This window comes from Odontomachus brunneus, unplaced genomic scaffold (genome assembly GCF_010583005.1).
Source record: "Odontomachus brunneus isolate Ranch 3 - 2012 unplaced genomic scaffold, Obru_v1 Obru_scaffold_100, whole genome shotgun sequence".
In the NCBI taxonomy this organism is placed as follows: domain Eukaryota; kingdom Metazoa; phylum Arthropoda; class Insecta; order Hymenoptera; family Formicidae; genus Odontomachus; species Odontomachus brunneus.
The window spans coordinates 370,790-397,377 of NW_022639550.1; the positions used below are offsets into that span (position 1 = coordinate 370,790).

At 48.1% G+C, this 26,588-nt stretch overlaps 2 protein-coding genes across 2 annotated transcripts in view; one reads left to right on the forward strand and one right to left on the reverse strand.

The window, feature by feature from the left end:
* LOC116848788 (very-long-chain enoyl-CoA reductase) overlaps nucleotides 1-26,588 on the reverse strand; it is a 114,240-nt gene that overhangs the window by 18,633 nt on the left and 69,019 nt on the right. The window lies entirely within an intron of this gene.
* Nucleotides 16,612-26,588, forward strand: part of LOC116848784 (facilitated trehalose transporter Tret1-like) — a 70,825-nt gene continuing 60,848 nt past the window's right edge. The window contains exon 1 of the mRNA XM_032825257.1: nucleotides 16,612-18,557. Coding sequence (XP_032681148.1) covers nucleotides 18,534-18,557 — 24 coding nt within the window. The 5' untranslated portion in view covers nucleotides 16,612-18,533. The remainder of the gene's footprint in view (nucleotides 18,558-26,588) is intronic.

Sequence of the window (26,588 nt, forward strand, 5' to 3'; positions counted from 1 at the left end):
TTCGTGAACAATTATTTTGCAGAGAAAAACGCCGAGTACTATTTCGACGGGTTACAGAGATGGGAGCATCGCTGGGAGAAGTGTGTAGATTTACAAGGAGACTATGTTGAAAAATAAAAAACAATTTTCAGAAAAAATGACTTGTATCTTTGTTAGGTCGGAAACTTTTCAGACCACCCTCGTATATTGCACTGAATTAATGTTGCGATTTCTTTCTTAAATTTCTGACACACACGGGAGTCATTTGCTCGTGTGACTCGCTATGAGATGAGTCGCTCGCTGTTAATACCTTTCGATTATATTCGTCGTTGAATGCGCAGCTCACACGGATGTAACGCGATCGCGCGTCACCGTCCAGCGCATTATTTCGATTCCGCCGGCAGCGCGATGTGTGTCAATTACCAGACAACGTAGCGAACGTCGAGCACATAATTCCGTTATTATCCGATCATAGCTATAACATTGATTAGGCGACCGTCGAAATGCGGCGTCGCGCCGACCTGTCGGACCGGGCGGGGCGAGAATTTGACGTTAATGAAATTTTTGCGCGCCGTCCACTTGCTACTGATTCACGAAAAATTATTTTTAGAGTACACTTTAGAGAAGAAGAGCGGTCGGGTTGGTGAGGCATTTTGCTTGAACGAGCGAGATTCGTTCAAGCAAACGTTCGGTCGATCGAATGAATTATCTAGAGTATAAAGTTGAAGGTGTTACAGGCCGTTATTTCTAGAACTAAGCAAAATATGAAATTTTTGCTTTCCATCAGTCACTTGATAACGAAGATGGCATTATCTGGTGAAGCTAACTTCTTTTCTAGATAGAGTCTAGTTAGGATAAATTCAAGAAAACTTTGATTTTTCAACAATCAACATAATAGCCATGTAACATCTCTAACTTTACATCCCGTGTGATGAGTTATCAATTGATTAAATGGTTGCAATTTGGTCAGCGTGTATCAACGCAATTTATTGCTGCATCTGGTTCAACAAATACAACATTTCTTTGGAGGCGGGTGCCGCTGATTTTGTTAATTCAACTGCCTTCTTTTTTTTTCAGTGTACGATGTTTTGTATCCGCTTAAAACAGTGCGCGAGATTCGACCTCCGTTAATTCTCACGCGAATTCTTTAAACAATCGACAACGATTACCAGCCTCTCTTGCGTTGGCATCGACAATCGATGCAACCTCGGCGATACAACGAGCGACCCGTGGGAGTGTCGGTGTGCAAAATGTCACTTTCAGAGGCGCCGGGAACGACGAGATTCAGCTTCATTCTCTGCCCTCCATCGTTCGACGTGGCGCGTTTTATCATCGCGCGATGCGCGCCGCGATCATTAATTACTCTCATTGAGCGATCGCACGCTGTTCCACGTTGCACCTGCTTTGTCGCCCGGTATCTAGCGGGCTGATCCAATTTCACTGCGAGCGTCGGAATCGGACCGTTCGCGTATCGGAGTCGGTCATTTTAGAGAGAGAGAGAGAGAGGGGAAGGAGGAGGAAGGGAGAGAGAAGCGTTATTGATGAAGCATTACTATATAAAGCGCCGCATTATTCGCGCGATAAATCAAACGTAATTTCGGACGCGGAGAACACGCCGGATGGCCACGTGAGCCGCATAATGCATCCTCCGGGGGAGGCACTTATAATTAAAGCAGAAGCGGCGGGATACATTCCGCGGCTGGAGAAGGAGGGGGAGGAGGAGATGAATTTCGCGATTGTACGTTCCGTTGTGCGCGTGGAAGGGGCTGTCCCCGATGCGTTCTGAAACGCGACGTCAATCAACGGCCGGCGGCGAGATAATGGCGTATCAATGGAATTTATAAATTGATCCTCGATATATCGAACATTTCACGCCAAAGGCGCTCTTAAATACGGCGCACGCTGTGACGACAACAGGTGCTTTTGTCTCGTTCGATTAATACGTTTAAGTTAGCGCGACTAATAGCCGGCCGATATTTGAAGAAGCGTTCAACTCGACGGAATAACTCGGCGCGGTGTAATAACGAGTGGGAGACGAGGGCGCGAGTCGAGAGGGTCACTTTCTTCCCTCCCTCATGCTGCCGCCGCCGCCGGGGGGAGATTTGTGATCGCTTTATTAAAAGTTTCAGCTGCTACCCGGCCTGAGCCGGGCGCGGCGATCGGTCGCCGCCCATTGAAAGTTTATAAAGCCGCTGTCTGATACTTTCAGCTGGGCCAGGGGAAATGGGGAGAGAGAGGCAGAGAGAAAGAGAGAGGGAGGAGAATCGCGTTCGACGTCGCAGGGTGTTCGCGATCTCTTCAAATCGCAAGAGCGAGCGCCTGCACGGAGAAAATTTCATAGTACTGACTTAATCCGTAAGTTCTCGTGCGAATTTCTGTCTAGTTGACATCCGCATGTTGATGTAGGAGGATAACTTCATACAGTTGGCCGTCTGTATGTATACGCTTTGACAGCTGACATTTCAGAGTTTGTGGTGTAAGTGATAGTGTTTAAAGAAGTAATGTCGTCTCTGTTGCGGCTTGAAAATGAGAACTAAAATGTGATATTAAAACACTTGTTGTATTTCTAGCGAAATTTACCATGACTCTTGGCAAGATAGACCGTACTGACACTCTGGTTCAGTCCATCAAAAATCGAAAAGAATTGAAAAGCAACTATAATATTCTCTCCGCCTATACATCCGGTGCATCTTGCGAGACACTAATGCGCCGCGGTGAATCGTGGCGAATCGCCGGATTTATCATCTCGTCCGCGGATTGTGTCGGTCGCGATATATCGGGGCATTTAATGTTCGAAGAATTTCCAACCGAGTCGTATATCAGACGCGCCGGAGTCGCGAACGAATCGAGAGCGAGTCGCGCTCAAGGAGCGCGGGCGTGACATTGTTGCGCGACCAAGACAGCGTAAATCTCTCGAAGCCTACCCGGAGGAAACGCAATGACGCGTGCGACGACGAACGAGACGGGACGAAAGGAAACGCGACGGCGAGCGGAATATCGCGACAAATTGACGTCGACGTTCGAGCAGCTCGAGCGGACACGAGGATGGGATTCCCGATTAGTTGCAGCTCACGAGATTGCCCCTCGTGGAGGAGCATCGCGGCCGAGTCGGTCAATAAAAGAAAAAGAGGAAAAAAAAGAAACACGATCGCTACGCGGCCCACCCTTTTCGGATTCCAACCCTCACCGAGCCGCTCTCTCTCCTCTCTTCTGCCTGGCTCGCTCGTGACGCAAACAACTTCGAGCAGCGCGAGACGCTGCATTGTGTTTTGGATCCCCCCGCTGGTACCCGGCGCGAGCTACCCCAATTTTAACGTGCGACATCACGCGAGATGTATACAGGGGCTTCATTGTCGGTCAATTTATTCACCGATCGACTCGTCGATCGCCGCCTGTCGAGGTGAATCTCTGCCGGGCGTGGTCGCGTGCTCCGTAATTACGGCGTACTTTATCGCGACGTCAATTAAAATCGCCGGTCGATAGAGTCGTTGCTCCTCAAATTTCTAGAAGTCAGATTTCGCTCATAAAGCAGAATCACTCACCGCTGAGTCACTCGAGTGACTTCTTACTCGTACATCGATGAGTGAATCTGATGTGCTACACCGAAACTGACTCTAATCGATTGGAACGTGAGCTTGAGTGAAACATTTAAGGCAAAAGACCAATGTCCAGGCGCAAAGGTTAAAACAATCAGAATATCCAGGATTAGGTACAAAGGAATCGATACATTTACCTTACTCTTGCGATTTCGAGAGGCAGCATCTTCCTCGCTTCGAGCGAGATATACCGCCACCACTTTTCGTTTTGAGTGAGATTCCATTCCGAGAAATTTAGAGAGTACGTTTACGAGACACTAACGCCTGATCTTCGCTCGGAGGCAAATTTACGTTCGCTTCTACTGGGTTTACCCGTGTCACCTGTCGTCGTTGTGTTCTCTAGAGAATGTCGCTTTTTGGCGTGCCAGCCGCTCGAATTAATTAACGACTATTTATACCAGATGCACTCGGACGCGCCTCTCATCCCGTAAGGCGATTTCCTCGCTCATAATCTCCTCGAATCGATCCGGATTAAGCCGTTGTACACGCCGGCGCGATACATTAAACCCCCCCGCCTCTGATTCTTTAAGCCTGCGCTTTTTCCCTCTCCTTCCCCGCGCGTAATCGGCCCGATTGTAATACAGACCGCGACTGCGTCTCCATAATCGTCCCTGTAATAATTACGAGGCGCGGTATCGCGAGCACAGCGAAGCCGGATTAAACGCGCCGACACGGTGGAGAAAAGCAATCATCCACCGCGCGTGCCTTCCACCCTCTCCACCCAAATAAATATTATGCATTTGGGGGAGCGCAAAATCGCTTCCCCGCACACAACCCCCGCCTTCACGGTCTGCGCCGCGCTCTTGAATCCTCGCTCCGCCTCACGACGTCACGTAGACCTTCAGCTCTTCAGCTTCACCCAACTCCCGAGGCATCATCGAACCCGAGAACGATCCCGGAAGACGGGGAGCGGGAACCGTCGCATGCGGAACGAACAAATAGCGGCCACTTCAAGAGCGGCGCATTACGTCCCGATTGAAAAATACGCCGGAACTTTCCGGACAAGCCGACAAATGCTCGCCCCTCTTTTACCCTTCCCCTCCACCGGACCCTCCGCATCACCCCTCAGCCGACCCTAGAGTGCTTGTCCCCTCGACGTACCGTCACCCCCTTGGCCCCTCTCATTCTAAGGATCCCGATCCATCCAAACTAACCCAGACCTAACCCAGTAACTCCACTCGCGGTCATTGTAGCCCCGAGGTCTAATCCACCCCTCTCTCTTTTCTCTCTCTCTCTCTCTCTCTCTCTCTCTCTCTCTCTCTCTCGTTTCTCCCCTTCAACCCCCTCTCCGTCGCCGCCCTACGTACAAAACATGCGGATCCGCGCGGAGCGGCGACGGGGGTTGCCGGGGTTGCGCGCAGGGGGTTTTCGTGCGCGATGCCACAGCCGCCGACCGACCGACCGACCGACCGACAGGGTAGCGTCTAGGGGGCTGTTCTCTCCCTCTCAGTTGGCCGCGATTCATCGCCGGGTATGTGTGCACGTCCCGATCGTGGCCGGGCGCGCCAGGTCGAGGAGGCGCGAGAGGGTGTACTCGAGATCGCGCTTTCGCTGGTCTCGTCGCGACCCTCGTCGTTCACCACCTGCCGTCGCTCCTTCTTCATCGGTCTCGTCGCTGCCGCCGCCGCCGCCTCCACCGCCGTCGTCGTCATCATCCTCGTCGTCGTCGTCGTCGTCGTCGACGACTCGTCGCGCAGCGACGTGTGGTCGCGAAGTCGTCTCGCGAACTTGTCGAGGTCGTGTCGTCGCTGCGACGGACGGTCGTAGTCCAAGTTTCGCGCGTGCGACACGGGTGCGACGCTGGTGCGACGCGGATGCGACGTAGCACACGCACGCGGTGCATTGTGAAGCGTGTGCACGCATCTGCAAAGTATACACACGCGTTCCACGGCGGCAAGAAGAGATTGTGCTGCGCGGCAATTCGCAGCGGGACGAGGAGTACGCGAGAATCCACGGCGTCCACGTAGTACGATTCTTTCACTCGTCCCATGTTTAATGAAACCACCGGCGAGACCGTCGTCTGATCGAGGTCGACTCGGAGAAGCCGCGACCGGTCAACCGCCCACGAATATTCCGCTTCCCCGAGCGCGCTCGTTCCGTGCCTCCTCCTCTCGGCGGCGTCGTAGTCGCCGTGGTCACCGCGGGAATGCAGCGCGGAAGCGCAGGATGCATTCTCGCGACGTCCTGCACCAGGCAGGTAGTTCGGGGACGCGAATGTGGAGGACGTCGGGGGTGAAGGGATGCTCGGCGCGCTCGGCGATGCGACGCGACGCGGCGAGGAGGAAACGAAACGTCTCCGGAAGCGTCGAATGATCGATCGCCGCACACATGATAATTGCCAAAGTCGACGCGGCGCGCGCGAGTTGCACTCCGCCACCGGCTGTGCGACATTCGATTACGCCCGCTGTTCGTGGTGGTCGTCGTCGTTCGATAACGCATCCAGCGAGAGTTGCACGACCCCGCAGATTTCAGAGTCGCGCGATCGGCTCGCGCGGAAAGCGTTTCCCTTGGCGGCGAGATTCCCTCAGAAAGAAGGAACTACCCCGGCGGCAATTAACGCCTCGAGGGAGCTCGAGATTCTGCGAGCGCGCGCGGTTAATTGGACTATTTACATTCCCCGCGCGGGAGAAGACGCGCGAGGAGTAATGAAATCGCGGAGTCAATTGCACGCAAAATTTCTATCCGGCAGGAAATCGGCTCGCGGATTAAACGGCCGGCCGATCGGTTAACCATTAACCACGCGAGCGCACGACGATCGATCGTGGTGCCCGGCCCGCGGAGAGATGCGGGAACAATTGGGAATTAAGAATCGCCGTGAGGAGCCGCGAAGAAAGCGAGGGGTTGCTCGATAAATCAGTGCCGTTCGTTCGACCAGCGCGATTAAACGAGGAGCACGAGGGGAATTCGATTACGCGGCGAAAGGGGCAGAATAATCAATTCGGCTGTTGTCATTTCCGCGGCCGCGGCTCTTTGCTCTCCTCTTCTTATTTTCTTTTAATAACCGCAGCCCGCACTTTGAGATCGTCGCGTTACTCACGAGCGGCGGTTATGAATAAAAAACCGCGGCTCATATAATACGCGCGATGTCTAGAGTGCTTGAGCTAACACGGTGACATATCTTGTCGAGCGGTTTCTCCCCGAGAGAAAATTTCCTGCCGAGGCGAGCCTCTTAAAGACGGGATTTAAATTCACCGCAGCGTCGTCGCCGCCTATACACATCCTGTACTCCCAAATTGAATATTTAAATTCGCCCCCTGTCCTCCCTCATCTCCTCCGCGTGTTACTCGAGGGGTGTTCGGTAACGCGAGGATGCACGATCGACGTAACGCAAATAAACCTTCTCGCGAATTCACCGCCGGGGCGATCTTCTCTTCTTCCAACAATACGACGACAAGAGGCTCTCTTCTTTCTTCCTCTCTGCTTCTCTCTCCCTCCCTCTCTCTCGTATGATATTTATCTCGCGCGGTTAACTTTCCGAGAGCCGAGAGCGAACGGTCCATTACGTCATACGTAAACGCATTACCGGAGTGCACTCGCGCCGTTGCGGACGGCTTTAGCGATTACACGCGAATGTAATTGCACGTTACACGGCTAAAGCCGGCGGAACGGGCGTGATCTTGGCCGTGCGCGTCTCTCGTGAGCCGCCTCTCTCGACGACGACGACGACGACGATCCCTTCGACCCCGCAGAGTTCCGCGACAGTGCGACGAGTGCGATATTTGATCCCCGGCTGATAATGGACGGACATGAGCGCGCGCCCGCTCGACGAGAGCATTTCGCGGTGCGAGCGTCGACGGGCAAGTAAGACGGGCTTTGCATAATCCGTCGTGCGCGAGCTTGCCCTGAGGAGAGCAAGCGGAGGTGGAAATTCTTAGCGACGCGCCGAGCTGGGCCGCGTTTTTGCGCGCGCTGGTCGCGCGATCGTAGAGTAAAGAGAGAGAGAGAAAGAGAGTAAGAGAGAAAGAGTGAAGAGACTGCGATCTCCAGGTGGGAGGAATCGAGGGGGGACATTCGCGACGGCGACGAATTCCGCGCGCGGACGGAAAGCCGAGGACGACGAGGACACCGACTCCAGACGACGCGCCGCGCGCGTTTCTCGTTCTCCCTTCTTTCTTCTCTTTTATTATTAGTATTTTTTTAAATAGCGCGCGAGACCTGCGGAGCAGAGCGAGGAGGCGCGCGACGTCTCGTCGAAACCGGAGCAAGGCGATTAATCACCCACTGCGGATGCATTGACCGGCCGACGCAGCTGCAGTCGCGTGCGACTTACCCACGTAATCTTCCCGAGCGAGCAACTCTTCGAGGACGACTACCGATCGCGTGGAGTCGTCGAGGCCGGAGATCGACCGGGAGACACTGAGAAAAATTATACGATAAAAAATGAACAAACGGATATTTTCCATCGAAACACCGATGAATTTTCATATCCGTCCAGGATACCCAATTTAATCGAATATTTCCGATCATAATAACATTTCATCGGATAAACCGATCAAGAAATTATGAACCGATATTTCTCATCGGATGTTTCCTGATCGGATACCAAATTTCATTGGTATTTTGATCGGAAATATCCGAGTTTGTTAATTTTTTATCTGATAATTCCTCTCAGGGTAGGCTCGGCCGAGCGAGGAGAGCGCGACGGAATCGCGACGCAGCTCCGCCGGTTGGTCGCGGAAATCGCGCTTGATCCCAAGGAAACACCGTGACTAAACGATATCCGAATGATTAATGGTTTTTCACAATACGCGCGCGACGATACATCGACGGCGCATTGTGTCGAGGCTTTGGGACGCGACGCAGCATCGTAATACTGACTTCGCAACGCCGATTGAAGCCGATTACGCGTCGTGATTATTTTCATAAGCCATAGGATTTGCTCCGAACGAAAATATCGGCACATCGCGAAAACGAGACGACGGACTAAGAAGCTGATCACGCTGAGGACTGTATCGCGGGTTCTGTATCGCTGACGGAATTACGTCAATTGCGAGACAATATCCAGAAGGGAGAGCGGAAAAACGCCAGACGCAAAACTGTGCACTCGTGGCCAGACGGGTTGTCCGCCATTTTCGGCATGAGTACAGTGGGAGAAAAAATATCTAAAACATGAAATACTTATTCGGTGGATACTAATGACACTTGTTTCGATCCAAATTCTTTTATTTAAGTAGAACAAACAATTGCTTTTGTGCCAAGTAAAAGGTTTTGACAAACTACGTTTTCTCGTGCGAAAGTCATTTTTGCTCAATTTGAAAGTATGTATATTAACACTCCCTTATTCTTCCCGAATAAATACTTTTTAGCTAAATCAATCAAAGGTTCCGAAGATATATACCAGTTAAAAGGAAGATAAGACTTATAAGAGACACGCGTTGGATGCGAATAAGATTGAATGGGTTGGATAATGATGTTTGACTGTGTTAGACGCACGCACCGAATATGCAATGAATCCACCTTCCACGTTAAGCCTAACCCCGAAAATTCCATCTATTATTTAATTAAGTTTCTCTTTTACTCATGCCACATTTCATTATCCTCCCATTCAATCTTCTAACGCCAAATCGCGCACTATCCGCTACCTATATGTAACCTCAATAACTATCTTCTAATGCTATTCCCGCCAACATCCAGTACAAGGGCTCTTACAGGCTTTCTTACAATTTGCTAAATATTTTGTATATTTCTTAGATATTTTTTTCTCTCACGGTGCAACGTCTTGTCCAATGGAAGAATTTGTTTTCTAACCGCGAAGAATTCCTCCCCTCGAACGAGACGGGAAAATTCTCCCGGAAAAGGCAACGTTATTTCTGGCCGCGAGTGTACCTGATCGTTCCGACAACGGAAAATCGCGGGTATCGGCTACAGATAATTTGCGATAAAAGAGTACCGGAGTTGTTTGAAAGTCCGGCGCGCGATCGTCGGGGCTTCATGTTACTTCAGAAAGAGCGTGCTGGGTGCGATGTTGCACATCGGTCCGGTAACAGCTGCATCACGGACGCGCACCTCGGCGCGGCGTCGCGTCAGCAAAAATTCACTGGCGCAGGGGGTTTACTTATTGTGCACCGGCGCGACCTTTTCCTCGCCGTTTTATATCCCGGCCGCGTAAGCCCCGGCGATGCGCGGGGTTTATCATACGATTTAATAGCGTTCTAGAAGGTTATTGGTCCGTACAAACTTGGAGCGTTATGAGGGCCGTAGAGAGAGCGAAGCCTGTACCACCACCGCCGCCACCCCTCTTTCTCTTTCTCTCTCTCTCGCTCTGTAGACCCTTTCATTTTACGTCCCGCGATCGATCGAAGAATTTAATCTGCGGAAGCAGCGGCCGCTCTAATTCTCCTCTTTCTCTCTCTCTCTCTCTCTCTTTCTCTCTCGCTCTGTTATCAATAGCGGCCCGCTGATATTCTGCCCTTTGCCCGACGAGTGACGGTATCACGACGGCTGTGATGATCGCGAAATTACCACCGTCTACCTCTCGTTCGCACGCAATCCGCACATGCACAACACGTCCCGAGCATTCACCGTGCGACTTCGCTTCGCAAATGCGAGCATTCTGCACTCTGCGCCGGGACTTTGCGGAAACCATCTCTCTCTCTCTCTTTCTCTCTCTCCCTCGTATCGCCGCGGCTCTCCAATTCCGTTCTTTTAATTTCGCGCGGTGAGCGAGACCACTCCGCGATTGAATTGAATATCTTCGATTTCGGAACGACTGCTCAACGAGATCCGGCACTTTCGCTCAAGAAATATGCGAACAATAGTCCCGATACCTAGTGAGAGAAGCGGCTGACGCGGAAGAGGAAATCGAGACACGACGCGCCCTTCCGCGGCTCGGTAGGGCTCGGCGCGAAATCTTCGCGATGCCTCACGGTGTGTTACGCGTCCAATCTAATATTGATTGAAGCCAATCTCGTGACTGCACTGCCGATGAAACATCGAGTTTCGCATCGGGTTCCTCGCGCGACAACTTTTGTCCGACCGCGACAAATAGACACAATTTTCGCAACGTGTAATATTTTTAGCGTTACCGCTGCGCGCGCGCGCGCGCGCAAGAGGAGACGACCTCTCTCTACCTCTCTCCTTCTCTCTATCTGTCTGTCTGTCTGTTTCGCGGACGCGCCCCGATTCGGACACGAAATTCCCACGCGTGCACAATAATTTAAATTAATCGTCGCTGCAGCGACAACTGATTTAATGCGTAGCTTAATCCGGCCGCTGACATATTCAACGCGCGAGTCCGCGATGAGTTACGGTAATTCGCGCGCAAGACAGGATCCATTTACAATGGAGACATTTACAGAGTAGGTACACACACGCGCGTGATTGCGCGTGGGCGTTAAATGCGCCATCGGCTTTTGTGTTGCGCGGCCCTCCCTATCTGCGAGCATTATCGTCCGGACGATTTTCCACCAAGATCCCGCGTTCCTCCGTCTCACCGGCTCCCGCGTGAGCCGGACGATAATAACGGCCGGATCGATGTTCACGGCGTTAAAATATATCGCGTCCATTAGAATTTAATCGGGAATCGGTAACGACACATCCGCGATCCGCCAGCCTGCCTGCCTGCCGAAGCGCATAGTACACATGGATGGTGATTTTTTTTCCTTTTACTTGTCAATTATCGCGCTGAGTAAGGTTTAACGGTCGAACGTGTGCTAGCCACGGGTGCTACATTACGCGACGAGCGCGTATGGAATTTCGCGAATTGCGATTTGGCGCGTCGACGCACGGCGACCGCCACTCTTGCGTGTGCACAGAAAACTACACACTGCGTCCGAGTAAGTGTTACTTGTTGTTCAATTGTTTCACGAGATTGTCTAAAATTTTTCATCAGTACGCTTTAAGACTATCATCAAAATTTTAAGAAATTTCTATGATAATTTCTACGTGGGATATATACTAGCAGAGTCTCTCCCTCTCTCTCTGTTGTGTCTTAAAAAAATATTCTTTGCTCAAGATTAGTTGAAAGGAAGAAAGTGCTGAGTAATCGTTTTTCCTAGCAGTAGAATAATCTCCCTCTCTGTGTGCGCGGTTCCAGCTCGCGTGAAAAAAGATGTGGGCTTCACGCGGCTTTTTTCCAGAAAATTCATGATTAAAACTCGCGGACACGTATCACGGAGCTCGGGATGCGCGCGCGGGAGATAATTCGAACATGCGAACGTGAGACGCGTCCGTAAATCGCGTCGACGGGATGAAAGACACGCGACCGTCTGTGATGTGTGTGTGTGTGTGTGTGTGTGTGCCAGGCGATAAATTTCCGATTGACGATGCTGCGGATCGCGCGCTTGTACCTCCAAGTACTTTCCACTTTTCTCTCCGGCGGAGGCTTATGGAAAAAGTTCCATGCCGGTGGTCGTCGTCCTTCTGATTTCTCTTCGCGTGCGTGTTGACGAGAGGAGAGAACGATTCAGCCGACGGCCTAATGCCGCGGAAATATCGCTGTCTCGTGATGCCACCAATGATTTTCCTCTCGCGGGACGAGCGGCCCGCGAACGCTCGCGAGATTAGTAATGGCTAATTGGAGCTAATTATGACGTTCGTTAAAGGGGAGCGAAGAAGCAGAATGAGACAAGCAGCGAATGTGGCCAGCCACCCATACAAATGAAACAAACGTCGCATTTCATTCAATCCGTCGTCTATGAGACTTGTACAGTAATATTCAGCGGAAGAAATGTGGAATAAAATTGTTCATACCTTTTAATTTCTCATTAATACTCAAGGAAAACCAGGATTTTTTAGAATGTCAATGACTAATGGGATGTCGACAACATTGTGGGTGTTTACTTGCTACTATCTCTACTTGCTCTTTCGGTATGGAGTATTAAAAAAAAAAAAGAACTCGATCGGGCTACCGTTCGACGCGCGAATTCACATTCACGGTCGTGATAGCGTGTCAGTCAGTGGGCGAACGGCGGCCAATCGACACCGATAAATGACTCGTAATTAAAGACCATTCACACGGCCGGCGATACAAAGTGAGATTACGCGACGGGCTCTAATGAATGTACGATGCACCGTCAGTCAATCTTTGCTCTCCTGGCGAAAACTCGCGCTCGTTGCTAAACCGATGGCTTTCCGGTCCGAGTATAATTGAATGCAATGATGTGCCGAGTGGCGTTCCCCGATATTAAGCAAACACGCTAACGAATATCATTCATGGTTATTTACAACGTCAATCAAATACAATCAGAATCGACGTCTCGCTATAACACAATGCTATGATTACGAGCTGTAATTGATGTACAAAACGGTTGTTATCGTAGCGTTATCGCGGAAGACTCACACTAAGAGAAAAAAATCGTAAAATTAGTAAATATTTCTTTGGTTGGGAATACCAACAGCGCAGATTGACTTAAATTTTTTTATTCGAGCAGAATAAATGATTGATCTTTTATGAAAAATTAAGATTTTCCGAAAGATTTTCAAAAATCTATTTTCTCTAACATGACAAATATTTCATATTAGTGTAAGTGAATATGCTGTTGATATCCATCAAATAAATATTCATCGTGCAATTTCCACGACTCCCTATTTTCATCTTCGACTCGCTGGTACACCTCTGCGATTTTTCAATGAGATCACACCGTGTCGGTCGGCCGGCCTCGACTCGCGCTGATAATTTATCAGCCGACAGGTTGTCACTTAATATTGATCGATCGCGCAGTCACGCGGAAGCGAGCAAGCAGGCTTACATTCGCGCACCATAAAGACGGATCATCTTTCTATTGCCGGTCGCGGCGCAATTGTGGTTATACCCTTCGCGCGGAACAAGTGGAAAGGTCGAGGTGGGAAGGCACGTAAGACGCTTTCGCGTAGCGGTGCAGGGATCAAAACTTTTCAGCCAACCAGCCAGCCAGCCAGCCAGCTAGCTAGCCAGCGGGCGTCTCATAATTTATTCCCGCGCGAAAAGAGAGGAGAGGGACACTTGGAACGACGTGCCACCGAGCATAAAGAGCGTAGGGATCTCTCTCCCTTCTTTTTTTTCGCACGTCCCCTTTTTTATATTCGCTCGGCCGCGTCACAAATCTCACAAACGAGCCGGGACGTATTACTACTCTACCGCGTCCGGAGTCTTCCTTACGCGCCTTTCATCTTTCTTCCGTCTAATTACCGCGGTACGACGACGTCGTACAATTCGCGACGTTGTTCGAGCCGCAATGCGTGATATCTGACGAATAGTCCCGACTGAGTTCCGTGCTCCTGTGATCAAGTGGGTCCCAATCAGATATCCAGTTTACATCATACTTGATGTTATCAAGTCCTAATTATTAACGATCCTTATTATTGATAAGATCCTGATTGTCACGCTGCGTTACATAACTTATCAGAGCAGCAACGTCACTCTATAGAAACCAAAGATAACTGATTGAAATCAGTCTGTGGAAATCAGGATCATGGGACAAATTTCTAGCCGGGATTAAACACAGTCGAGCAATAATCGCGATAGTCACAAGCGGAGTAATTTAGAGTCACTGCAGTGACTGAGAGAGAAAGAGAGGGAGAAGGGAAGGGGGAGGGGGAGTACACGAGCCGCTGGGAACCATATGGAATTCATGTTCGACTACGTGGGAGCGCGTTGCGCGGATTAAAATGGGATTGTGTGTAACAACGGCGGCGGAGGAGGGACAGGATCGTGATGTACGTTTTTTAAATTAACGACCGACACAGTCGGTGGAATTCCGGCGCGCGTGAGCGGCGCGGGAAGTTCACGTTTCTGCCGGCACCACGTGTTCTGCGTAATTGATGTCCGATCGATCGCGTCAGATAGACACGTTGCGCTACGATAACGCTTCATGAGATCGGAAATAAATCGCTCGCGATAAAATTGACCGATTCCGCTTATTCGCCGCGCGATCACAATGCGTCTCGATCGCGGGACTGCAGTCTCATTCTGCAAGAATATTGCGCGCGCCAATTTTTCCAGAGTCCTAGAGACCGCAAAGGAGGAGATAATCTCGCGTATCTAACTTGAAATGTTGCACGAAGGTAGACTATTCGCACACGGAAAGAAAGTCTCAGTTTGTGCAGCTGAATAAGGACCAGATGAAAATTCGACGACATGAAATGATATCTCTGTTATCGCGACTGAAAGCCATTATCTAAACATGTATTAAGGGGGTGCTGGAGTCGATGACGAACTCGAACAACGTCGATAATGCAGAGACGATCGTCACTACCATAATCATGCTATCCTTTTCGTATTTCTTGTATATACAGAATTTATATGAACGTGTGTTGTTTTTTGCACCATATTCAACGCAAACTCAACCATATATGTGTAGAAATCTTTCTGCAAACTTTTTCGATATTTTTAAGCTTCCAAATGCAGATGCGAAGGTAGAGCAATGTTTTTCAAAATTTTTCTGTTTCCATACTTTCGGTATGACAAGCTTGCGGAACTTTTAGATTAGACAAATATTACGCTGACAGCTTGAGGCTTTACATTAAACATTTTTTTGTTCGTTTTCGACACATATCGAGCAATGCTCTTATTTATTTTTGCACGTACTTTCATTGCGTAAAAGCATTTGTAATTCTGTGTAATCAATACGACGTGAACTTTGCAGAAAAATGTCAGTGTTCTGTCAGTAAAGTTTTCAGTTTCAGCATCCCCTTAATACTTGGCCGCAATAACTGAGAACAATTGACTGAATAGAAGCCTCGTATACAGGGATCTGTCTATCCCTACAATTGAATTTTTCATCTGGTCCTTATTTTTATCAGACAACGGAAGATTCAGTTACATACAAAATATGATTCTCTGCTGAGGTAAGCGATTTCTCAGTCTACCTTCGCATTCGCGCGCCACAATTCGGAAGAGCGAACACGCGCTCAATGAGATCCGAAGGGGCTAAATTCCGGGCTCGAGGACGGGACGGACGGCGAGTCGATCGACGATCGATCAACGTCCATATTCGCGCCTAAGTGCATCGCGTCTGGATGCACAGCGTCAATAAGATCGAAAGTGGAGCGAGTCGCGCGGGCGGCTTCTCGAGCCGAGTGTTTTAAAGCACGGCGCGACGGAGCCCGTGAATCAAATTGCGCCGGTTAATCCCGATGGTAATTACGGGTAAATTCAATCGAATTAATGGCTGTGCCGGTGCGTCGCGTGAGTTATCGCCGGCTGCCAGGGACAGGGCTGGACTTCGTGACCCGGTATCGCGTCGGTCCCCGATATTGGCAGCACCTCGGAGTCTCAGAAACGAGAGGAACAACGGTCCGACGTCGCGGTGTTATCTTTGACGCTGCCGATCCCTCGTGTGATCGGCGAAATTTCGTTATTTCCTCTCGCGCGGAGCAGATTTCTGTCAAAAACGATCGCCGAGTGCTGATCGATAGTTTGTCACGCGGGATCCTCGAACGGGGATTTTTTCCCGAGATTTCCCGAGATGTGATTGGAATACCTAACTTGGTCCTAAATCTTCGCATTTCGCGAAGAAACGACACGTTGTACGCGTCCCTCCAATGCCGCGTACTTCGCAAGCGTCTTCGGCCGTGCAAGCGTAAGGCGCGCGCTTTATCGCGTCCGATTTTATTTCCGTTTCGTTGCGGACAACAACAACGCGCGGACGGCGCACGTCGCCGGCATGCCCGCGCGAAGCGATGAATTTTTGCACGCGCGAAGTGACGTTGCATCGTCAGCGCATGCTAATGGACTGCGACGTTTTTACAGGCGGGGCTAAAAGCCCTGGCCCATAACGGTGACGTTTTGCACGCGCACTATTTATACTTGTGCGCTATTAACCAGCTGATACGAGACCGGGCTGAGCGGGTGAGCGAGGAGGGAACGTTAGAAATCCGCACTCTCTTAAGAGAAATCAGGAAAGATGTTTCCGATCAAGGAAAGGAGCGTATCACCGATAATCGGTGTATACACAGGAAAAAAGAATATTCTTGTTTGGAGATTATATTTATTGTTATAATTTGTATTGTACAACTTGTATTTTTATTTGTATAATTCGTATTGTTAATATTTATTGTTGAAGTTTTAAAAGTAAGATTAATGTTAATAAGATTATATTGAACCAAGATAAATTAGTCTTCAGACAAGACGAATATAGTCAAATTAACATAATCATTTGTTTATAGAACATTACAATATTACAATATTTTAATATTCTTGGTTATAGAATATTATTAATCTACAATCAAGTCAAATATAGTCAAACTAAACACAATCATTTTCTTATACATGACTAATAATATTAATATTCTTGCTTATATATGAGAAAATGATTGTTCATGAACAAGAATATTTTTTTTCTGTATATTCATTGATTTTGGAAGTCACCGGTTCCATCTTACGTCTCACTGAATCGGATCGCAAAATTTGTAGTGCACAAATTTGTCACACCGTGTCAAATCCAACTTTTCGCGTTTATGGCGATGGAATCAACAGCTTCCGTACGATCTGCATGCAATGACATTGTTTGTGTTTGCCAAGTGCGTCAATAACGATACACGGAAAAAAAACGTTTAGTCGGATCAATTTCCGGTGAAATATGAACGAGCCATTCCGGTTGAGGTTATCAGAATTTCTAGTTCGTCCGTATTTCACCAGAGAGATTTGGTTGATCCAACCGAACATTTTTAACAGTCATTATTAACCGATCTTCTCGGCGAAATTTTGGTTGCGCTGTATTCGATGTTATAATTGAATCACCAATTGTAATTATAGTGTTATAATAAAGAATACATTGATTGCGCTTTAAAAGAAGGGAAATGGGGCGCGTCGATATCGACGTCAAAGCTGGGAAAATAATTCGTGATTTCAATTTAACTCGACGAGTTATCACTTTACATTAATTTTATCGAGAAAAGGGAAATTAATATAACGTATTCTCTGGCAAATTCCGCGGAGCGAAACTCTACGTTAATCTGAAGACGCCCGTCAGGATCTAATTACCGAGAGCCGCATCCGCTAAAATTAAGTAGCTCAAATTCCAACGTTGTATTTTTACCGGGAACTTCACGCCTGACACACTTCGACAGAAAGAACCGTCAACCGAGTATCCTCCTTCTACTCGTAATACCCGTTTGTGTTCGTGAAGCAGACATCTTTCTCTTTCTTTTCCTCAAAACGCAAATTCCTCTCCGCCGAAAATCCGCATGAAAAATTTTCTCATTCGCAACTTTTCGCGCGGCGAACGAAAATAAACTGCGTCTCGCAAGATTCACTCGACTCGCGGGGACAATCGTCGGATAAGTGTCTCCTCAGCGTCGATAACAGTGAATCCGCCACGGGAAAGAGTAGGAAGTCGCGCGTTCGCGATTCCGTGCCGATCTCGAGAGCTCCGAGACGCAATATCCTCCGACACGGGTCCTTCTCGCGGGACAGTCCTTGGAGGATTTGACGACGGAGTAAAATCTCTGTGCGACGTAGGTGGCACGAGAGAGAGAAAGAGAGAGAGAGAGAGAGAGAGAGAGAGAGAGAGAGAGAGAGAGAGAGAGAGAGAGAAAGGAAGAGCCGGAGGAACGAGGTAGCTCAGCGACAGCGAAGGCGGCGACGGCGACGGCAACGACTCGTACGATGCACGGGAAACAATCGCGAGCAAAAGCGACAATAATGACGGCGTTAGAGATAAGTGCAAACCCCGACAATAAATATGCAAGACTGATATCGCTGGAGGAAAGGATAACACTGCCCGTGTAGAAGGAGATAGCGACGTATCGATTGCGCGGCGAAATATCCCCCTTCGCTTCCCGCGCCGCTCGACGAAACGCTCGTGCGAGAAACTTCGCGCCAGTACACCGCCGGTATCTTCCGACGTGAGGAGTACTTGGAGTGTACCTGGCGGAGTACTTGGAATATCGACTAACCTACGGGAGCGAGCGGAGGTGAACATGGAAATCGCGTGCAGCGCGCCTCCCTCCGGTCGCGGCTCCGTCAACGTTTCTGCCGCCCTGTGGTGCGCGAGTTCCTAGGCGAGGCAAGCAGCCGACCAAGAGAAACGAGAAGAGATGTCACTGAATCACAGATATTACGTAAGTATCGGATTGCCTGTCGAAAATGAGAGAAAACGTGTCGCGAAGATAAGCCGCGAAACGAGCGAACATACGCGCGGATTTATCGTTCTCCTCCCTCTCTTTCTTTCTCTGCTTCCCTTTCTCTTTTTGTTTTTTCCGAAATAGCAATGAATGCCGTGGATTTTCGCGGCTTCTGAACCTCGAAACGTTCATCTAGAAGACAAGCTGTTTTCCCTCGCGCGCGCGCGTGCAAAAAGTACATACCGACTCGTACTCGTTATATTCATCTTTGCGCGAGCAAAAGTTTTTAGTTACGAGAGAGATCCGCTGAAGAAGCATTCTCGTCGCTATCAACTTTAAAGTCGGTTAGTGGGTTGGACAGCGCGCGTCGAAAGTGGGAGATAAATATTAAAGGAGAATTTAACCGAGACACAATTGCAAGTGCAAGCGAACACAACGGTCGGCGTTATCACACGCGAGCGGCGCGCTATCAGTCACACGCATCCCCAAAAAGTCGCTCAATTACTGCGCCTCGTCATGGAGACGCTCGTCTTTTTATCGCCAGACGTCCACAATCGCGAACAATAACTGGCGCACTCTGTACGGTTTTTCAGCAGCGACAACTCTCCCGTTTTCCTCCGTCGCGCAAATTACGTTGCTCCAGTTAATAAAGTATGCCGAGATTACGGCTGTTTCGCGCCGCACAATGTGGCGTGCTCGGCGACAAATTCGAATCTCTCCGCCGTACGGTTATTGTTCGCAATGGCCGTAGCCAGGACATAATAGATAAGCGTGGACCTCGTAGGCCAGCGCGCGTCGCTGCTACTAGATATCGACCGCTCTGTCTCCTATCCTTCCTGTGCATCTCCCGTGGCGCGACTGCATCCGAGAAATTAAAACTGTCCTTTCTGCAACCTCCTTACCCACCCGCCCTAGCGTCGCAACGATGCGAGATATTTCGCACTTGCCGCGCACGTGTCGCGAATATTTAAACGCAACTCGAATAACTTTCCGTCTCTCGCGCGGGGAGCGCGACACGGTATTCTCAGTGTTTTTCTCTGCTTCTCTCGCAAGAATCGTTCAGAGAAAAGTTAAGAGCGAGTTTTCCGAATGTAGGACTTGATGGGGAGAGAACAAGAACAAAAAAAAAATAAATAAATAAAAAAAGAAAACGAAGAAAAAGGTAATGCCGATAAGAAGCGAGCGCTCTCGTGTGAGATTGCGAGGCCGTTCTTAAAACGAGATCCTCGAGGGAACTACTTTTCAACGCGAAATCTCCCCGAGAGAGACCCGAAAAAATTCCCCGCCAATCTTCCCTTCTTTCGAGGAAAAAATCCTTCGAGCATGCCGAGCTTCGTGAGTCTCGTCGAGTTCCGATTAGAAATTTATCTTGTGGTCCTGCCGAGACGTTCATCCCAATCCGTTACCTGCTTTCTATAAGATGATGCTCGGATCTTGATAAGATATAACGCAGCATAGCAATCAGGATCTTATTAATGATCAGACTCTGACAATATCATCTTGCACAGTGAGTTGCACAACGGTTTAGACACAATTAAGGGAGCCCTCACACCAAGCTGTCAAAATTGAGAATCATTACTGCGAAAGACTTACTTACTAGTCACGATAATATTATAATTAATAATATAATTAGAAATACTAAATAATAATATTTAGTAATACTAACGATAATTACTAATATAATTATTGAGCAAACCCGTCAGTAATAACTCTCTGAATTTTAAAAGTTTTTTTATGAAAACTCCCAGCTTTATTGTGTCTAGATTGTCTTGCAAGCCACTGTACGAATGAGGTAACTGATTGAGATCAACTTGATTAAAAGCGTGCACGGGAAAAAGTTTAGTTGAATAAATCCGTTCTTAGTGAAATATGGACGATTTTGAAATTCCGGTTATCAGTCGAAATCATCCAGATTTCTGGTTAACAGAATTCTAGCAATCCAATCGGAATATCTGAATCGTTCATACCTCACTAGAAGTTTGTTTATCTGACCAAAGCTTTTCTTCCGTGTGTTCAATAGGAATGTTTATTCAGCGTGATCGTGTAATTGCGCCGCACGCGATTATATAACCGGTACAACCGCCTTCAGCGCATTGATATTTGTTTTTCTTCGACGTAACATCGGAAGCACCTCCCGTCTCTCGTCGAATCGGCCACGTCCGCAGCGCAAGAGAGAGATTACTTATGCATGTGTCTTGTATATATAAAATATTTCTTTTTCTCTCTCTCTCTCTCTCTCTCTCTCTCGTGTCGTACGATATACGTTATTATTATTATCCTTCCGTGCTCGGCGAGCGCGACGTAGCGCGCATCAAAGAGCGGCTGCACCGGCATATGCGAGCGGACGTATGAAATATAGCGGTAAAAGTGTCGCTGACACGCTAGAAAAATCGCTACTGCGCCCGAAGGAATAAATTATCGATATACGGACATGTGTCCCCGTCGCCCACTTTTCTCTATGACCCATCGCGCAGCTGAGTTCGCGAAGTTAAAGCGGAGCGCGCGGAACTCCCTTAAGAACGCCGTCGATACCGTGTCGAACTTGCTGAACCGGACGGTTCTCTTTCTTTCTTCTTTTTATTTTAGTATCGATCGTTGAAAGGCCCGTTAGAGCTGCCGCGGATACGTCCAGACGATTATTATAGTGACGCAAAGGAACGACAGCAGCGACAGAATTACTCCTGCGCGCGTAAGGATTCAATTATCCGAATGGTGATTGGACGATCGATCGCAGGGATACATTCCGTGTCTCTCTTTCTCCGACTGAGTAAATTATTAGTGATAACAACGGCGGAATTTTAGGCACTGAAGACACACTTGGTGTACGATCATGCATGATCGCGTGACGTGCCGTTGCCTCGTTTCAAGGAGTTTATTCACTTAAAATACTCGAAAATTATACGAAAATTTTACGTGACACAGCAAAACGTTCTTTGTATCAATTGGTCGGAGAAATGCTGTTTTGAGTGACATTGCATTGCACAAAAAAAATGATTGATCTAACTAAAATTGTACTTATTTTTGGCTCCAGTCATAACTTTTGTTGTTCCGATACGAAAATAATGATAACAGTATGCAGATAAAATTACATTATCATTAACATTATAACAGGATTTGTTAAATAATTGTTCTCCTGATCATAACTTTTAATAATTACTTCTCTGTGTGGTTATAGTTACCAAACGTTTCTTTCTCAGCGAAAGAGTGGCAAGGTAGCATTATGAAATTAGTTTGAAATCAACGTTTATTATTTAGGTAGCGAGATAAATATGCAAAAATGCAATTTTGCTCAACAAACAGTGAATTTATGAGTGGCTCCCTACAAATACACATTACAAATACGTCTCTTGGGTGAACAAAAAATACATAGCTGGTGAATAAACTCCTTAATGAGAAACGATCAGTGCGCTCGACCGTTCCCACGGGGGAGAGAGAAAGAGAGGGAATCGGTGGTGCTGAAGGTACTTGAAAAATAAAACAATCGCGACGCGCGAATGCGATTGAATGACAGGCTCGAGCGAGTGTCACGGTGGAAAATGATAGAGGCGCATTGCGCGGATTTTACGTTAACGTGTGTCCGTCGCCCGTCCATTAGTAGCCCCAGTCTATTAGAGACGAACGGCGACGGTAATAGGTTCGGGTCTTTTAAGACACGCGGTGTTCCGCGAATTCTGCTGCGAGGACATGAAAGCCTTTATTGCACGTCGGCAAGAATACTTAGCACTTTAACGAACAAAGACCGACGGACATCAAAGACTTTGTGTTGGCAGCTAATGAGAAATTATTATATAGCGTATACACACATATATAAAGGCCGTTTCGGTGTTTGTGCAGTTCTCTTCGAGGACCGCAACGATGGACGGCATCTCGCGAGAATCGTAGTGACGATCGCGGATTCGGCGGCCTAGCACGTCAAATCGCGCGAAATATTCATTTCCACGGAGAGACATTAATCTCGTGGAACGCGCGCGATTTGCAAGTGATAGACTCTCTAAATTTCTTGGAGTGAAAAGTGTTTTCCACGCGAGGCGTGGAACAGCGGAAATACCAGAAGAGTGAACGAGTTTCACTCAAGATCGGAGTGGATTCTGACTCCGTATGAGCGAGTGTTTCAATCGACTATTGAGTGAATATGTCTCTCTGACGGTGCAATGCGTCAGATCCACTCTTCAATTTCGAGTGAAAATATTCACTCGACGGCTCAGAGTGGAGAATTCACTCTGTACAAGTAAAAAATAACTCAAATTCGAGTGACTTCGATGCACTTTTCGAGTGAAATTTCATTCCAAGAAATTTAAAATAGGGACAAGTATGATTCCGGTCGTCGTGTAGTTTTCTCAGGAATGCCGGACGAAAATCGCAGACACCGTCTGCGTCTCACACACGCAGAACACATGTTATGGTAATTACTGTAAGAAAAATTACTGCAAGATCTTGTGACCGAGGAATAGATCGACATTCTGCAGCAATTATTCTTTCATTTCACATGTACTTACATTTTAAAAATTAAAATGTGTTATCAAAACATTTGCTATTTTTGTAGTGAAATTTACCATGTTTCTTAGCAAAATAGACCTCACCAACAGTCTATTCCTGGACTACTAAAGAACTACGTAGTAAAATTGAAGAAAATTTATGAAAAAAAAAGAAAAAACTATAATACTTTCTCCGTGCAGAAGATAGTCGCCTCGCATGTCGTACTGCAAAACTGCGAATCTCCTCGTGAAAATATTCATTTCTAAAGACACGTTAATTTCGCGAGACGACTTGCGAATTATAGAGGGTATCATTTTCGTGCAGTCGTGCAATCTCTTTGGGAATGTTGGATAGTACTTCGCGAAAATCGGGGCGGCGTTCGCGAATTTTCAGAGACACGGTGCTTCGCACGTCGAATTTCAAGGTGATGTTCGGTTTTTTGAAGATGAAAATATTCAGAAATACATCTACGGAGTCACATTAACCTCGTAGAGCGCGCGCGAATTCACGAGGATACATTTGGCGTCTCCTCCTCATCGAGGAACGACGCGACGTGGTGCGCGTTCGCGCGGGTTATCGACCGTATCCTCAGGGCGTCTCACGCTTGCGAAATCCAGGTGATCGGTGCCGAATAATGCAGATTCGCATGTTTATTCATAGACGGTCGCCCACGTCGCACCACGTGCGGCCCAGACGTTACGCGCGCGCTTGCAATTTCGTGTGTTGCGCCGCGAGATCCGCCGATCGCGCGCATTGTTCTTTTGCTCTTGGACGGTCGCTTTAGAGGCATCTGAATCATCTCCTATTCGTAGACGCTAACGTACACTAGCCGTCATAAAGGTTTCGCCGGTCGCTAAAAGAGAAAGCGGGCTTCGACTTCGGATAAGGCGGGTCTCTCAGTCTGAACAATGAAATTCGATCATTTCGAGACCCAACCAGACGTACCGCTCCTAAAGAGCACATTTTAATCTTATGTGCCTCATTTTGGGGTGAGAAACGATCTATCCTCAGATTAAAACGCCTGACGGACGGTTACATGCGACCTGGCCCAGTGTAAAAGTTACTTCAAGTACGACAGCTGATTTGCTGCTCGGTTCTCTATTCTTTTTCCTCTCTTGGGAACACACAGAAAAACGTAAACAGTAAAACCTAAGCAGTAAGCGAATTGACCAAACACATTTGATGATTTTTCTTACGGTTCAAGAATAGTCGACTGGTCAATTTTCTTACTGCTTGAGTTTTTTCCGCGTCCCCGGTTTTATTACGGATTGTTGCGATAGACAAGGGTGTCTAGATTTGATTCCTCGAATGTTCTCTCTCCTGCAAAACGCGTGATTTATGACGTCTACTGTACGCGCGGGGTCGCGGACAAAATTGCCACCGTCGTGTTTGTTGCACTCGTGCGCGAAAGCTCGGCGAAAGTCCGGGCCTCTCTCCCGCGCGTCGATCTCGCGCTTTGCTTCTCTTGATTTTCCGTCCACGGCTTGATTGACGCGCACATCGGCCGCTGAGATACTTTCCCAACGCGGACGACCACGTCAGTGACTTCGAAATGGCACGCGCTCTCGGCGGCGACGCAAATATAGATTTGTAAATTGATTCACGTGCGCTCGTAGATCCCGCATTAACCCACTTCCTTTCGCGTACTTTTGCACGTCCGCTTCCGGTATTAACGTTTCCTCGAGCTTTGATGAGCTTCAGGGAACGGTCGAGCGCGCCTCACGCGGATTCTCCAAGGGAAAACGGGAGCACCTGCCAGTGTTGGGCAACGATTCGGCTTAAAATTCTCTTCGACCGAAGAATAATCGGCGACTCGATAATCGGAATTGATCAATCGCTGAAAAAATGTTGGATCGAGAATATATCTTCAAATGTCGAAAGAAGGTATTATTATCATCAAAGTAATTATATTATTCTTCTTGTGAAATTGATATTCAAAATTAATATTCGAAATTATAACATTATTGAAAAATTTAAAATATAAAAATTCCTCTAGCAAAATTATTCATCATTATTTATATGAAACAATGTACATGTGTGTGTGTGTGATTGATGCTTGACACCGCTTCTTACACGCTCGTCGTCGTGAGACACGTGTGACGGCGCGAGTTTTCATCAAGGTTTGCGGAGCTAGACATTGCCTCCAACATCTCGAGGTATGAGGACAGAGGTAAGAAACGAGACATGAAAATTTGTCGCGGCCGCTAAAACGGAAGAGCGTCGTGCAGTCGGTTGCCTCCGGGTAATCCGAGTTTCCGAAACACCGGTTCGCGTCGGTGATCCCGTCCGAATGATCCGCGGATGGATCGATGAGATTCGAGAGGCGAAGTGGCCGCTACCGCGTACGTAGCCTCGAAGGGTATTATGGTCGAGTAGTTGAGTTCTAATAGGATTAAGTGGCGCTACAATGGGCTGAATTATCAATTTTGCTACGTGGCAGGGTGGAGAGATTCGCGAGGAACTCGGTCAGAATTCCGCGCGAATCCACAGCGGTATCGGGCTTCCCGATCGCGCGCGACGAAAATTACGGCGATTCCATCGCGACGTAGCCGTTAACCTTCCGCGAACTTTCGTCGTTACCATTGACGTGATCGTCAACAACGACAATGGCGACGGCGACAAAGGTGACGGTGTCAACGCGCAGCGTTACCGTGACGGATACCGCAGCGCGTCGCGCAGGATCTAACGCGGCGCTAATGGAATGTTCGCATAACATGCACGGGCAATTTCGCGCGGATCAACATAGCGCGCTATATATACCGTATTTATACGCGGCTGACATAATGGCTATTAGGCTGATCGCGCTACGGCGATCGGCTGATGATATTTAATATTCCGTCGCGATTCACCAAGGATATCGAGTTCCTGCGGAGCTCATACTCACATAATACGATTATCGCGCGCGAAAGGTAGAGAGATGGAGAGAGAACGATTTGAGAGCGAAATCACGTCATTAAATTTGATGACGTTATTTCCACTGTTCTTGCAGCTTGGAAATATGCGACTATCGAGAAGAGCGAGAGAGGCTCTTGTTTCCATCATGTAAAAATTACTGAGCCGTCACAATGAGAGCTTCAATATGCATCACTATGGAGAACCGGAGGGGAGGATGGCATGGAATCGTATAAATCCGGTTATCGTAATGCATCCTTGACGAAAGCGCGAGATTTAACAGAGCTGCAGGTTAATGCAGCGCTCAGATAACACGAGCGGGAAATTTTGTTTGGGTCAACAACGCGTTACGTCGTATTTACGCGGCTGACATAATGGCTATTAGCCTAATCGCGCTGCGGCAATCGGCTGATGCACACACACACACACACACATACTCACACACACCACACACAAAAGTGGGATATTTAATATTCCGTCATATAATCTCCCGTGGCATCACAAAGCGCATCGTTAGCTGACCTAAAGTCATCACCGACTTTCTGAACATGATTTTTCATTCAAGTCTCAGATCTGACGAAAAGTATGTCGTTGCAGAAACGTTGATGACTTGTGACTCAAAAACTGATAACTTCAACGAGACAAAATAGGAATAGATAT